We start from the raw sequence: 16,022 nt of genomic DNA, 5'->3' as shown, positions 1-16,022 counted from the left end.
ACGACAACTCAATCATCGTATATTTGCGTCGGGTCTCTCTCTACCTGATCTCTCCAACGGAGTGAAGATCTTCCTCTTCCTCTGTTTCCACCGACGGGTACTGAATTGAAATTGAATTGAAAAGCTGGAGTATACTCTTCCATCCGAACAACATGACCCAGCCAGCGCAGACACTGTCTCTTGGTGTTAATGTCGCCGTATATCGTACAGCTCATCATGCCATCGACTGCGGTACTCACCATATGCAAGGGACCATATATATTCAGCGAAACTTTTTTCTCGAACACTGCTAAGGTCGACTCATCAGATGATATCGAACCAAAACTATTCAAGCTGCCGGAAATATCGGCCAACCTGTGAGACATACCATTGAAATTCGATCAGAATTTTAGCCGGCCTTAATCCTTGCAAGTTGCGAGAGGATTACACCCGAACTTAGCTCTACCTTACCTGTTGTTTATTATTTTTTGGACCTATGTTTTGCATTTAAATAGTCTATGAATGGCGTTATCCACATTTTTGAACTACCATGTTTATTAACTACCCTTTAAGCCTACATGTACATATGTATTTGCATGCATCTCTCGAAATGTGTGTTATCAATTGATATGGGTTTATTTTTTCGGCTACTAGAAAAAAATTAACATTGACATTTCATATACATACACACATACATACATACTATATATGAATTTAGACACAAAAGCAGCACTCTTTATCTTATCAGCGTCTCCTTCGATCGTCGTCCATAATTTCTATGGTTGACCAACCACCACTAAATATATCGCTTGAATTGGCACATGTAAATATGCATGTGTATACAAATCATTTGACTTATGGACGGAGAATTTAGAAAACTTACCTCACCTTTTAACTGAGCTCTTTGTTGTTGCACTTGTTACGGTATATGGTTATATCTTATTGCAAATGTAGCGTGTAAAATTAAATATGTATATTTTTGATTGTAGAACAATTCGTTATTGTCCGCACCATAATTAATTCCCTTATCAACCTAAAAATTATGCCAAATATTTAAGGAATAATATATTTTAGCGCATTAGTGAAGCAAGTTACTGAGCAGTGGATATTTTTCTAAAATATTTGGCATTTTTAGAATAGTTATTTTAAGGCAATGACTGCGATGTAGGCAAATACTAGTATTATTATACTCTTTCATAGTTTGTCGCGGCTACGACTCAGATAGTCCGTCCGTTGAGTACAATTTTATTTGACTGGTTCGAGCATTTCGACTGATAACAGACGAATGACATGCGTTATGTTTTGCTCCAAAGCCCGAATCGAAGCGCGATTGTCCGCATAGATTTCAGCCTTTTTATATTCTCACAGGAAAAAGTCTTATCACGTCGTTAGACACGATCTTGGTATCCAATCGATCAGCCCAAAACGTGAAATTAACTGCCCACCGAAGTGTTCTCTCAATAAATCTATTGATTGGTCTGTTGTATGGGAAGTGGTGCCGTCTTGTTGAAGCCAAATGTCGCCGAGATCACGAGCTTCAATTTCAGGCATCAAATATTCGGTTATCATGACGGGATACATAACAGTTGTCTTTGACGATGGCGTTGTCACCGGCATCAGTTTTGAAGAAATATGAACGTATGATTCCATCGATTTTGATTGTTTACATAGCCATTGAGCCAGAAATAGGTCTCATCGCTGAATAAAATTTGGCTCAAAAACGTGGGATCTTCTTAAAATTTTTCAAGAGCCGATCGAGCGTAGCGATGTCGCTTGGGAATGCTGAGCGTCCTCAGTTCTTTTATTTTGTACAAAAAAGTTATATCTTGACATGATAAAACACACGTGGTATGTCAAAAAAAGCACCTCTACTTGGATCACCTGTTATATAAAGGATCAGGCTGACGATACAAGTTGACCTACGGCTATTTCCCCGGATCCTGGCGAGTGGCAAACTTATAAAATGTTCGATTACATCCGAATTCAACCCTTCCTTACTTATATCTTTTTTATTTTTACTGAAGATATTTATTAAGATCAAGTTTTTGGGATTACTTTTTCTACGAACAATTCTAACTCAATTTGTAATTAGGGTATGAAAGAAACACGAAGGTTTTAGAAAAATGGCAAATTTTTAGATCGATACACTTAGCCTAGCATTACTCCCACTTTTTTAAACCATCTGACTCAAATAAGTGTCCGGCAAGTGGCTCTTTCAAATAAAAATAAGTCCCATATCTGGAGAATACAGATAGAGAGGAAAAGGCAAGAGTAGCATAATTCGAGGAATTTGGCCTCGGCCCCCGATGCTTTATCAGGGTGGAAGTGCACTTTTTCCTCTGTCAAATAGGGCCAATTATTCTTGGAAACTTACTTTTGTCGTCGATTAATACTTTTGTTACTTAAATTTCTCTTGCAATGGCACCGCAAACGACCGATTATTTTAAGTACTTATCGGGACGCCGTCGTATATTGGTCAATGCAAGAAATATTTGAATGAAATGTAGTATTAGTAAAATAAATTTGTATGCATATTTCAAGCTAATAAAATTCCATTACATTGCAACGCTTATCTTTTAAAAATCGATATGGAAACATGTCGAGATCGTGGTCAACGGTTTTAGCTTATCTCTTTACCTTAACGTGCGATAAAGATCTATGACCTTGTTGCACAATACGAGTATTAACCTATGAACAGAATGGAGGTGGGCTCACTTTGTAATGTGTAACTTTTCTTAGACGCAATGGCATGTTACTGGTCAATTACCTGCCAACAAACTCTGGTTCCCAGTGTAATTATCCATTGTTTTTCCTGCGATTGTTGTTATGCTGATTTCAGTCGGCACTGTCCACTGTCAGATGGTAGGTTCATCCAAATTGCTTTTGGTACCAATAACCGCCTTGTCCTATCCGACCGCAGATGAAATATATTTTATATCCAAACCAATCCAAATGACAGATTAGTTTTTTACATGGAATTACGTAATTTATTTTTTTTAAGTTTTTTTAATTATACATATCTGACAATATTCACATTTCATTTTTGAGTGCGGGTGATTAAATTTGTAACTAGACATATGGATAACAAAAACGCAATCACTGTCCTTTTAAAGAGGATGAGAGTAGCTTTGAGACAACAGCGTTTTCACACGCACGGTTAGTCGCACCTAAGTATTGTAGATTTTGTGGAGTGAATATGACTTTCGTGACTAACCATGCTCACAGTAGTAATTACTGAGGTCGCTTTTTTTCTTCTTCTTTCTTTCATCTTGAGGATGATGTCATGTGTAGAAGTTCACGCAAGTGAGTGTACAGAAACGATTCATTTACATATGGCTCAAGCAATTCCGGTTTAGACCAAGTATCCTCTGGGCAGTCAAAAAACATCCGTTTGAAGAGGAGCCAAAGTGAGAAGGCGTAACATCGCTCCCCAGGGTTGGGCACTGGGTTTGGGACCCGCGTCGTAAAAACCTACCTTAATAAAACCCCATATACCTAGACGTTTCGGTATGAAGATTTCATAACCAATGTGTTATGTTGTATACTTGAACTGTATGCAATAGACATACAGTCCTATGTGAAACTGGACTACGAGTTCTTGTGTGGCTTTGGGCCATTATATCACGGGAATGTCTGAAAGTGTTGGCTTTGAGTTGTTAAGGCTTTGATCTCGCAAAGACAGGGTAAACAAGAATGAAGTGTTGAGATGTTATTAACTCGTTTTCTTCCATTTAAGTGCTAAAATTCTCAACCTTACCGCATGGACTTAGGACACTTAGAGACTTAAGCTTTCCAACGGCTAAGAGCTCACTAAATGTCACTTACGGTTGTCTTTGGTCCATTAGCAGAGCGCCTCAATCATGTCTTTACTGGCTGGACTATCTCAATGGATGGATATGAGCCGTTTTTTAAGTCCAAGCTGCTGTTGCTTTACTACATACATACATACTCGTATAGCTAATTTCTTCCGAGGTTTCCTTCGCCATGAATTCCGCGGGATTTCTATCGCCTATTTCCCATTTATATTTTTTGTGTCTTTTTTTTGGCTTTCAAAGCTCAAAAGTGTTTGGTATTCCGTTAGTTACGGTGGTTAAGCCCCAAAAATTTTTTTCAGACTGCTCACTCTTATTTTAAGAAGTGAACTTTACTTTCACTTAGCCATCTGTTTCGAAACTTTTTTTTAGTTGTTAATTAAGTTTAGTTAATAATCGGAGAGCGGGAAAGACTTCTCCAATTGGACGTCCGCAGATCATTCGAAATTAAGAAGCATCTAACGATGCAATGGCTTAAGGCTTTAATTTTCAATGTATTACACAGCTGCACTCTAATTCTTAACTTTCTGTTTTTTTATCTTTCAGCCTCTGGCTCGATAATTTTGATTGCAAAGTATGCTGCTTTTAATGAAACCAAAATACTATCCTTTGGGTAAAATTTCTATATCATTTTCTAATTTCCTGACGTTCAAAGCAATTTACTTACATATATGTTCGGATCGGATTAGGATATTTTAGATAATCCAAAAGTCTACACCTTTTCGTATAATTCGTGAGATGAGTCTATGTAGCTGTTTTTTTTTTTTGACAAAACTTCACGAAATTTGACAGATTATTTTCCAAGGCCTCGCTACAATTCTCGAAAAAAATTGTTCAGATCGGAACATTATATCATATGAACTGACCGAGAAAATTAAGATAAAGATCTCTTTATCCTTTTATACTATAAAAAACGCACCTGAGAAGGGTATTACAGTTGCAGTGTAGTCGCAGCTAAAGTCTTCTCTTATTTTGTATTTGTTTTATAAAATTGTATTTATGTATTTACTTTTTTAATTATCTATCATTAACTAAAAATTATTTTTGGTAAAAATCAGCAAACCGCCGAAGATGGAGATGCGGGGCATCGATCCCCGTACCTCTCACATGCTAAGCGAGCGCTCTACCATCTGAGCTACATCCCCTTGTGCCCTCAATGTACTATCAACTGCATTCTGTTATTGTCTTTACTTAAAGAAAACAAATCAAAATAAAGTCACGTAAACTCTATAGCAACACATATACACACATATGTATTTGCAACTGGACGTCAAAATGTATAAACAATTTGGTGTTGACATATGTTTGTAACCATTAGCGAGTTTTTTATACACATTTGATAAGAAAAAATAAAACATGTATGGATTTATAACGTCGTTACGCGTAAACAGCTATTAATTATGTATTAATAACTCTTAATTAATCGACAATTAATTCGAAGTAAAATAAAACGCTAACATTTCCGCATTTAATTAAAGTGTTATAAAATATTTGCAAAATAGGTTATGTTACGTTGTACTAAAAAGTTATTTTTACAAAAAATTTTTTAGTTTTTTATTGGTATAAACCAATATAAATTCATTTATACGTTTATTTTCACACATATGTATGTAATTATATACAACTTCTACATACAAAGTTATTTAAATAACAAAAATTTTAATAAATTAACATTAAATATGCAAACACTTTCCTGCATTTATTTTAACAACCAATTAAAAAGTATTTACATAAATACTTGTTAAAGCAATTCAAGTACATTCAGCTATTCTCATGATTTTGCCTCGATTTTCTTTTGAAATTTCGTATATAAGCTCAGCTGATTTGTCGAGAGTGAAGATTTCGAATTTTTCAGAGCAAAATCAAATTCTTGCGCGTTAATTTTATAATCATCTTCACTACTATCCACACTTAATCTTTCAAAGGCTAACAATGCAGCCTCATTGCAAAGATTGCACATATCGGCGCCGGTGTAAAGCTCTGTCTCTTCGGCAATTTTATTTATATTTACATCTGCTGCGAAGGGCATACGTTTCGCAATTAACTGTAAAATTGATATACGCGACTGTAAATCCGGTGCTGGCACATATATATGTTTACTTAAACGGCCAGGCCGCAATAAGGCATCATCAATCATATCTGGCCGATTACTAGCTGCCACGACCAGTATTTGCTGGCTGTTCTCATCCGAACCGTCTATAACGCCATCCATTTCAGTCAATAGCGTTGAGAGTATACGTACCTGCACATCACTTGAACTATTTGAGCTAATGGGACGTCGACCGGCCAGCGTATCTGTTGCACAAAGAATAAATGAAAATTTATAAATACATACATATATAAAGCCGAAGTCTGGTTCTCACCTACCAATTTCATCGAAAAATATAAGGCAAGGTGCATTTTTTCGTGCGGTATCAAAAATTCGTACAATAAACTTTTCTGCTGCGCCAACGTAAGGCGAATAAACATCTGCGCTAGCTATTGAAATAAACGTCATATCCGCTTCTTTGGCTAGACATTTCGCAAAGGTCGTTTTCGCACAACCCGGTGGGCCATATAACAGCAGGCCTGAAAAAAAGAAGAAAATACAATTTACTTTCAAGCTACAATGAAACTAAATAATTTTTATTAATTTACCTTTTGGTAATTTTAGTCCGAACTTTCTAAACTTTTCTTGTTTACGCAGACCTGCCAAAATGCTAACCTTCATTGTACGTTTTAGCTTATCCATACCACCGATAGTTTCGAAGCCCTCCACAAACTTATATACTCGTACATCGGCGGTGTGCACTGCTGCAGGTCTTACCTAAAAAAAGCAAGTAGCGCTTTATTAATTATGCCCAAAGATAACATATTGGATTTTATTACATTATTCAGTGCTGACTTTACGAAATGCCCAACGTCGAACTCTTTCTCTTGCTTCACTTGATTCTGTTCTATATTTTGTACCAATAGCGCCAGATCTCCTGCAACGAAACCTTGTGTACGTTTGCCGACTAAGTCTAGTAGTTCAACGTCAAGTTTCTTTGGCGTCAGAAATAGTTTTGCTTGACTGAATTCGAACATAGCGTTAAATAAAATTTTGCGTGTTTGCTCATTCGGCCAGTCAATGGTGATTTCATGTTGAAAACGACCAGGTCGCCGTATGCTGGCATTTATGGCACTTGGATTTGATGAAGTCGCTATACATAATATACTAGCATTCGAATTATGCAGTTCGTCAAGTAGCTTAACCAATTGTACGCATATACGATTTGAGTTGCCTGCATCCGTGTTGGATGCATTATTTGAAAGGGGACATAACAAGTCAATATTTTCGAAAATGATTATGGTAGGATCTGAAATATTAATAGATTTGTTTTTAGAATAAAAGCTTATTATTTTTTCTTACTTACTTTTAGATTTCAGATGTTTAGTTAAATATAAAGCATTTTCGAATTCTTTACGCAATTGTGCTTCAGCCTCACCAGGATATTCGTGTAAAACATTTTCCGTGGAAATATAAAAACAATTGCAGTTATGCTGCTCGACAAATGCATTCAGTAGAGCGGTTTTGCCACAACCTGGTGGACCGATAAGAAGGGCATTTAGATGCGGCCGAATACCATTAGATTCGATTTGCATATCACGTAGCCTGCTATTACACAATAAATCCTCAATTTCTTTCCAAACCAATTCGTAACCATGTTTGAAAAATGGCTTTACTTCCGATGCATTCGATTTGGCACTAATATATATGTTGTTTATATATAATTGTGTTTGGCTATCCAATTGGAAAAGTGTATTTTCATTTGTATTTTTACAAGAGTCAATATGGATAGCGGATATTCCATAATTTTTAGTGCTTTTAGTGCGCACCACAGAACCTATCATTAAATTAAGTGGTGTCAGTATCTGCTTAAGGTTGATAGTTAACATGCTGGTTGTCAACTTGTGTAGGCGACTTTTAAAGAAACTTTCATTGATTTCCAACGTTACGGCAACTTGTTCACTATCTCTTGTTTGGCATTCTATCGCTTCTAAGCTATGTAATATGCCTCCCTTCTCTAAAAGAGTTGAAGTGCCAACACCATAGTCTAGGTAACAACAATTTACATTAATATCTCGAGGATAAACTTGACATAGAAAATAGCAAGTTTCAAAGCCCGTTTTTTCAACACAACATTTCATCCAAGCACCTGGCCGTAAGCCGTTTTTAGTAAAAATTTCTTTGGGCAGCAAGCATTTCTGAAATGTAAATTCTTCAATTATTTGAAGTGGTAACACGGTTAGTTTCTGACCCAAGTCAAACTTCATTATTAATTTTCTGAGCCCTTTTTGCAATATATCACAAATGTAAACACATTTTAGACAAATACGCTAATTTTAAATGTCACATTCAGCTGTTTTGCAGAATGCCGGCAAATTCGCTTAATTCTTATAACTACGGCGAATAATCGGTGTGAAAAATAGAATGAATTAGAAGAATAAAAAGTAAATCCTGGTACGTGTTACATGAATTAAAGGGAGATATAAATGAATATTTGTGTATGCAAGTTAATTTAATATCTTCAAAAATATGTACTAAAACGAAAGATTATTTTAAATAAAATCGAATCAAAATATGCCGCTAAACATTTAAAATGAATAGTCCAAATTTGATTCTTCAATGCAACAGTGTGCCTTAAGAATGAGATGGTTAGCTACGCGTCATATTTCTTTCCACTCATCCACCATTGCTGAGTTTGTCAAAGAAAGAAGAAAATTATCCACAAATCTTTGAGGTATATGCAAATTTCTTTCCACGTTGAATTGCAAAAATCAATAAGTAAAATAATTATTAGTGCTACAATATTGCGAAAAAACATTAACTTAGCAATTGTTAAAAAAAAAACAATAAGTAGAGGTAAGTTAATACGCCAAGAACAATGAATTGTAAAAAAGTCGGCATCGCTCTTTATTTTCATCTTTCTTTTCGGCACATTCGCACTGTCTACAGAAGCAGAAATACTTCCATTGAGGAAAAGCATTAGCGCAGACTGCGCTACATATAGAGTGTAAAACCGAAGAAAACAGATGAAAATTATGGCTGACTTAGACGCAGTACACTTAGGATTGGACGAAAATGAAGCAGATATAGCCGAAGAGCTACAAGATTTCGACGACTCATTTGACACAAGGAGCGAGGCGTCAGAATCGGGTTCGGAGTCTTCAGTCTCCCAGCCTAGTATTAGTTCTGTGAGCACGACTATATCGTCAATCGGTGAAAAACGTAAAAATAAAACAAAGAAAAAAGTTAGTAAAGAGAGTGAGAAAAAAGCAACTACGAAGCGTACATCTTCGCCGGCGGTCGGAGCTGTAAACGGAAAAACTTCTGTAGGTGGTAAGAAAAAACGAAGTAACGAAGAATCATCAAACAAAGACGAATCGTCAACTAAAACTTCAGAAAGTAAAGGTACCAGTAGTAAAGAAAAGAAATCGCAAAAAAAAACTAGCAGTTCTAGCAAAAACTCTACTACTTCAGTAGCTAATAGTAATGGGCCGGCAAATACAAGTAGTGGATCTTTATCGGCACACGCCAATACCAGTGGCAATAAAAGTGAAGTCAGTGATGCAGAAGACAAGCCTACAACGAAAACACCATTTGACAGCGATTCCGAATCAGAGGACTCTGATTCAGCAGCAAATATTAAACGTAATGGACGAAAGCCGATATCTAAGAGTGCTTCTCCCGAAAAGAAAACACAAAGTGGGTCGACTACTAGTGGCAAATCGTATGATTATATGACCAAACTGAACTACTTGTTTCGGGGTACTCACTTCTTCCTTATTAAATCAAATAATGCAGACAATGTTGCCATTGCTAAGAATAAAAATGTTTGGGCTACACTACCACAAAATGAGGCAAATCTCAATCAAGCATTCAAGGAATCCCGCAATGTTTTATTAATCTTCTCCGTCAACGAAAGTGGTGAGTCATCATGCTAACTCGTACTAAAATATTTTTTTTTCTTTTATGGTCATAAGTGTTCAATGTTTCGTTGTATACATACATTTTATGTATGAATAACATGTAAAATGCATAAATCACACCAAGGTCATTGAACTTCTTAGCACTAAATTAAAAAAAAAGTTCGTCGTTGACAAGCAAATAACCATTGACTTCTTTAACTGTTTTAATAATAATTTTTATTACCCCATTTTTGCATTTTTTTAAATTTATAGGAAAATTTGCTGGTTTTGCCCGCATGAGTTCACAGTCGCGCAGAGATCTTTCTCATCCGGCATGGGTTTTACCACCTAGTATCTCCCCAAAGGCACTCGGAGGTATAATTGAGTTGGATTGGATATGTCGAAAAGAGCTGTCATTTAACTGTACTTCTCACCTATACAATACGTGGAATGAAAGTAAGCCGGTTAAAATTGGACGTGATGGCCAAGAAATTGAGCCCAAAGTAGGCTCAGAGCTATGTCGCTTATTCCCCGAAGATGAGAAAATCGAAATGACACCTATATTACGAAAATCGAAAGAAACTGCTAAAATGATGCGTGAAAAAGGAATTCGTGTCTCATATCGTCCACCGCGAAGTTTATCTTCTCGTGGTAGTCGCGGCGGTGCTGGCAGCGGTTTCCCAAGTTACCGCCAAGGCGACCGCCGAGCTGGTAGTAGTGGTGGTCCAATGCGACATAGGCGTACATTTAGTTCCGGACCTCATCGTCCTTATAAACTTCCACCACTCGGAATGCCACCGGGTGGCGGTTTTAAACGCTCATCCTCGCCATACCGCAGTAGTGGTAGCGTAGGTGCGGGTGGAAGTGGAGGATCACGTGCAGGTGGAGGCGATACCGGCTTGCCATCATGGGATCGATATATGAATTCTGCCGAAGCTTACATGGTAGACTACATGCGCTCTATGCATGGACAACTGCCTCCATTACCGTTCGTACCGCCATTTGCGCAACTTCCACTATCTGCTTCCGGTTCGGGTGCTTTACCGCCACCAGGTCCGCCATCTATGTACGATCAATTACCGCCACCAGTGCGTTACTACGATGGACCACCACTGCCAGATTATCCTCCACCTCAACCAATCAGGCCTCCACCACCTGGTTTTGACAAAGCACCATCCTATGAAGACTTCGCAGCATGGAAAAATGCCGGTTTACCCACGTTACCCGATGGTATGCCACCAGGTTTCCCGAGCTTTGGCAGTAGTGCTGGGACGTCAGCTTCCAATGGTGGTAATAGCGGTATTGGGGGCTCTAGCTCTGTCGGAGGTAGTGGTGGTTTTTCAAGTTCTACTAATGCTATTAATGCAGGCAACACATCAGGTGGTCCTAACAGTTTTCGTAGCAACAGCCAGCGTTCCAACAACTCAAATATGATGCGTGCACGTGAACGAGGTGGTGGTCGTGACTACCGTGGACCTAGCGGTGGTGTAAGTGGCTCCGGATCCCGCAGCGGTGGAAACGATAGACATTTCCGTGCTGGTGGTGGCAGCAGCGGTGGAGCGCGTAATTACCGTGATGGTAGACGTTAAAACAACAATGTGTCTATAAATGTAACATACGCAACAAAGGTGTAAAGTGAAGTATTTACGGGTAGACGGTTACAAACGTCCTCCCATTGTGAACGCGAAACCCACTAAAGAAAGCAAAATTGATGAAGGTTTTGTGTGAAAAAGTGCGTCGAAATTCTTGAAAAAAAAAAATAAAATATCCCGATAATGAACCTCTTTAAATGCACCCCGTAACCTCTTCGTGTTCGAACTATATAATCGAAATGAATGTGTGTCGGAAAACGAGTGAGGTTTTGAGCTGCATGCGAGTAATATATTATTCAAGTGCGGCTACTAAGATCTTTAATATAATGCTCTTCAAATTACTTAATAACGCGTAAAGTGATTGCAAATTTAGGCAAAAAATATAAAAATTTAACATACAAAAGGATTTTAAAATCCCTCAAATATAAAGTGTATATGTATTAAATCTTAAAAAGTTATATAGACATTGATAGAAACAAAAAAATGACGCATATGTTTATTACTTTTTAGTTGTTTTATCATTAACAACTAATTTAGTCGAAACATATATTTTCAGTAATAAGTCATTAAAAATGAAAATTTTTCATTTTTTAATTGGGATTACAAGTGAAAATCAAACAAAGCAAAAAATATTTTTAAATACATTTTATTTATATATGAAATCAATGAACAGCCTATATTGCAGTTCTAACTCGAATGTTAAAGTTATTAAATTAAAATTGCAATGCAAAAACTTCAGTTCTTAATACATCATGGCATTGTTGGATATTTACATATTTTATTACAAATATCGTACTTGCAGTCCCAAATTATGAAAATGATATCAATAAATGTATTACTTCAGTTTTGTTCGCATAAATTAAAAAAAAAAAAGATATATATATTATTGACTAAAGTTAATTTTAAAAGTACATGTTTAAATTATAACACACTGTGTCGCTGTACAACAAAAGCAATTCCATGGTAAAAGGAATGAAAAGTTGACAAACTTTTTCAATTATAAATACAATGCATATACATACTATATAATTTTAAATCATAGTTATAATTATACGTATCGTAAAAATATAAACAAAACCATACATATGTGAACTTTATTTGCTGAACGAAGGCGGAGAGGTTGCAATGTTTTCGAAAATAAAAGAAAACACACGAACTGTTGTGAAAATATGGACTGCTTTGACCGGTTTAAAGGAAAGACGTTTACCCTTACCCATTCCCATTAAAACTATTTGAAATATATCAGCTTTCCATATAAAGAAAAAGAGTGCTAAAAGAAGAAAAATCAGTTACATCAAACTAAATGAAAAAATTTGAAAAATGAAATCAGAAGCAAAAGTGTGTGCAGTGTTTCAAATGCAAGTTATCCAAAAAGTAAAAAAATAATGGAATATTTCAACATTCAGCTAGAAAAAAATTGAAGTGGCAAAAGAAATATAGTGTTTGTGTTGAGAAGATTATACAATATTATTGCCATACCTTATTCTGCTGAAGTCACTTCCGCATTCAAGAAAATAACAAAGCCTATTGGACACAACAAGTTGTTATTCATCAATGTCCTCCTCCTATTCAAATTTGATTTGGAGTGAATGTGTCAACCCTTTATAGCATACATATATATTTATAAGAACTTTTCCGCTTGGGTTTAGACAACATAAAAAATGAAGTGCTTGAAATGAAAAACTAAAAAATGTTTCGTACTCGTATTTAACGAGTAAAGTGCATAAATATGTCTAACGGGATTCGAGCGTAATGCTTTTGAGTCCATTCTCGTTTCCGCCTTGCTTACAGCACATAACGCACCATAAATCAAATTTGCCTGGAACCAACTGTATCTATGCTTTCTAATTAAATTAATTCTTGTCTTTCAGACCATGCAGACCATGCTTATGGGAAAAGCTGTTTGACTTTGACACACCTGTGTCCTGCATAATGCAACAATGATTTGATAGAAACGTCAACTAAGTTCATGGGACTGAATATTTCGCAGCAAAAACAAAAAACTAAAAAAGTAAACTTGGTGTTGTTGAAACAAATCAAATCTGCCAAACAAAATTAAAAATGATAAATTCGGCTGTATCAGAGTAATAATAATACCCTTCACAGACGCATTTCTTTTAGCATTAATGTGTATAAAAATATCATGATTTCATCGGTCAGTTTGTATGACAGCTATATGCTATATTAGTCCGATTTGAACATTTTGTTGGGATTTTATAGCGTTACCTTGGACAATAATAAGTGTCAAGTTTTGTGAATATAAATCGTTAGCGCAAATTTTTTTCTATAAAAGGATTGGTTTGTGAAACATCAGTTTATCTGGCAGCTATCTGTTATAGTGATCCGTTCTTAACAATTTTTTCAAAGATTGTGCCGCTGTCTAAAACAATAATTCGAAACAAACTTCGTTCAGATATAGGTAAAATAAATCAGTTTTCCATACAAGGATAATTTGATCGTTCAGTTTGTTTGGCAGCTATAGCTATATATCTATATGCTATAGCGGTCCTATATCTACAGTTCCGACCAATAGTCAGCTTCTTGGAGACAAAATAAAGTGTGCAAAATATCAGATAGTTATCTCGAAAACGGAGAGAGTAATTTGTAGACCGATGGACATGGATAAATCGACTCAGATCCTCATGCTGATCATTTATAAATATACTTTATAGTCTCCGACGTTCCCTCTGGGGGTTACAACCTTTGGGACAAACTTAAAATACCGCATTAAAAGTATTGAAATATTTGAAATTACATTGAATTAAACTAAAGTCCTATGCAGTCGATAAGATTTGTTATATCCAACACTAAGAGCGCTTTTACGGTTTTGGAGTTGCAATTATTTCCTATTACCTTACCATTCATTTAAAAGTAGCTTCATCTCAACTTACTATATAACGGGTTCAGTTAATACTCAATGTCATTATGAAGGAAACGAGTAGACGATGACGTAACACAGAGACTAGACCGTGGACCGCACCGTAGACTAGAACCACATTTTTACCTTTCTTTTCAGCGCCTCTCTTTTGGTCCAAAAGGAAAGCGAAGATTTTGCGACGGCCATGTGATATTTTATTATACCTATGTATGGAGTTTCATTATTTTGAAGGTGCAATTAATTTTTTAATAAATTTTTATTTTGATATATAAAATTTTAAATTGTGTTTTAAATGCTGCCAGCTCAACATTTTGCAGTCTCTTATAATAATAGTAATAGTTAAAACCACTTAAGTTTATGCCATTTTATTACGAATTTTTGTGGTTGCTGCCTCCGCGTATTCATCATCATCATCGGAGGATGTATACTCTTCAATGTTTATTATGTTCTTCTTTGAAGGTACACGTGGACAGGTTGCCGTTGATGATGTACTTGGTAGATCAGCGACGGAACTGCTGGCCATGGCACTTGTAGACGGTGCATTGTATCTAGGTTCTATAAGAGGGAAAATGTTACAAAATGTAAATAAAAAAGTAATTATTTTTCAAATATTTTTTGCAATTATGGAGGTAAGCAGATTTCTGCCCTAAAAATTTGCTAGTTTTCAACAAACATAAGTGATTACATACCTTCAGTTAAAATATCGTGGTATCTTTCCTGTCGTTTCGTTAAAGCATATGTGCTGCTGTAAAATAATAATGGTAGTAGGACTACAATGCCACACGTGATAAGAAAGAGCAACATGTTAAATTCACGGTGACAACAATTTAAATCCTTGGACCAGTGTGCTCTCGTTCGATTCATCTACATAGGTGCGATAAAATCATGATTATATAAAGCGGCACTATATTAAAAGTGTGCATTACCGAATCTTGCATGTCGTAACAAACTTGTCCATTATTATTTTTATCCAAATCGACATAAAATCCATTTAGATCCAGATAGTCGGTCAAACAGAGTACACATTCTTTACCTTTGTTCTCGCGAAGGCAATCTTCCAGTTTTCTACTCTTTGTGTCAAATATGTCTGAATTTTTGCTAGCGTCTGTATTATTGGCAAAGCAGTCTGGACAATGGAAAAAAGCACATGAATGGATTTTTTGTCATTTTAATTATAACACATGTACTAACCATCACAATAAGCCTTTGTCCACAATCCGGTTAGTATCGATTGTGTTGTAGAAACTATGTTGATTCGATCTTTATCAAAGAACTTCTCTGTGCAATTTTTCTCTTCGCGCATGTGCGAATACAGGACTTGCATATCGGTGAATTGCTCCTTACAACCTATGCAAAGGCTAACCGGCACGGAATGCAATGTTGAGCACTGCACAAATAAACTTTGTTTTTGGGCTAACTCGCGCAGATATTTGTCACAGATCTGAGTCATCAATGCAATTGCGAAAAGATTTAAAGGAATAGAAAATATTTAATACAACATTAAAAACTTACATTTTCTGCTAGGGCATGGTGTACAACGAATAGAAGAATAGTTATCTTTATTAAAATACTGTAGGAACACATTTTAGTTTTAAAATAACAAAGGGAATTTACCGCATAAAAGCTATGCAGTTCAGTAGTTGTTTTTTTTTTTCAACTGACAGCAAGGGCAGTGTTGCATTTAGTGCAATTTATCGTTTTCAATTTCCAACTTCCAGCTGTATATGATACTTTACTTGGATAGCCTTAATAAAGTTTATTAAATTCGTACCTTAATTATTCAGAATCACTTATGTAAATATCGCGTATTTCTTTCACTTTTAATGGTAT

At 36.0% G+C, this 16,022-nt stretch overlaps 3 protein-coding genes and 1 non-coding gene across 4 annotated transcripts; 1 reads left to right on the top strand and 3 right to left on the bottom strand.

The window, feature by feature from the left end:
- Positions 1 to 4,863: 4,863 nt before the first annotated feature.
- Positions 4,864 to 4,936, bottom strand: Trnaa-agc (transfer RNA alanine (anticodon AGC)). The gene has a single exon. It is a non-coding gene; the product is annotated as a tRNA-Ala (tRNA).
- Positions 4,937 to 5,261: 325 nt separating this feature from the next.
- LOC105227977 (spermatogenesis-associated protein 5-like protein 1) lies at positions 5,262 to 8,170 on the bottom strand. Its single transcript, XM_011207564.4, has 5 exons — positions 7,187 to 8,170; positions 6,660 to 7,129; positions 6,429 to 6,597; positions 6,159 to 6,359; positions 5,262 to 6,086 (listed from the first exon to the last, which is right to left on the bottom strand). Exons 1-5 carry the CDS (start codon positions 8,085 to 8,087, stop codon positions 5,563 to 5,565), a joined length of 2,265 nt encoding a protein of 754 aa, XP_011205866.2. The 5' UTR covers positions 8,088 to 8,170; the 3' UTR covers positions 5,262 to 5,562.
- Positions 8,171 to 8,497: 327 nt separating this feature from the next.
- LOC105227976 (YTH domain-containing protein 1) lies at positions 8,498 to 14,466 on the top strand. Its single transcript, XM_011207563.4, has 3 exons — positions 8,498 to 8,676; positions 8,770 to 9,741; positions 9,996 to 14,466. Exons 2-3 carry the CDS (start codon positions 8,847 to 8,849, stop codon positions 11,309 to 11,311), a joined length of 2,211 nt encoding a protein of 736 aa, XP_011205865.2. The 5' UTR covers positions 8,498 to 8,676; positions 8,770 to 8,846; the 3' UTR covers positions 11,312 to 14,466.
- LOC105227975 (osteopetrosis-associated transmembrane protein 1) lies at positions 14,430 to 15,861 on the bottom strand. The gene is made up of 5 exons (XM_011207562.4): positions 15,705 to 15,861; positions 15,384 to 15,633; positions 15,119 to 15,318; positions 14,882 to 15,056; positions 14,430 to 14,747 (listed from the first exon to the last, which is right to left on the bottom strand). Exons 1-5 carry the CDS (start codon positions 15,774 to 15,776, stop codon positions 14,548 to 14,550), a joined length of 897 nt encoding a protein of 298 aa, XP_011205864.2. The 5' UTR covers positions 15,777 to 15,861; the 3' UTR covers positions 14,430 to 14,547.
- Positions 15,862 to 16,022: the final 161 nt, after the last annotated feature.

Source organism: Bactrocera dorsalis, chromosome 5 (genome assembly GCF_023373825.1).
Source record: "Bactrocera dorsalis isolate Fly_Bdor chromosome 5, ASM2337382v1, whole genome shotgun sequence".
In the NCBI taxonomy this organism is placed as follows: Eukaryota; Metazoa; Arthropoda; class Insecta; order Diptera; family Tephritidae; genus Bactrocera; species Bactrocera dorsalis.
This window is presented reverse-complemented; position numbering and strand designations above follow the sequence as displayed.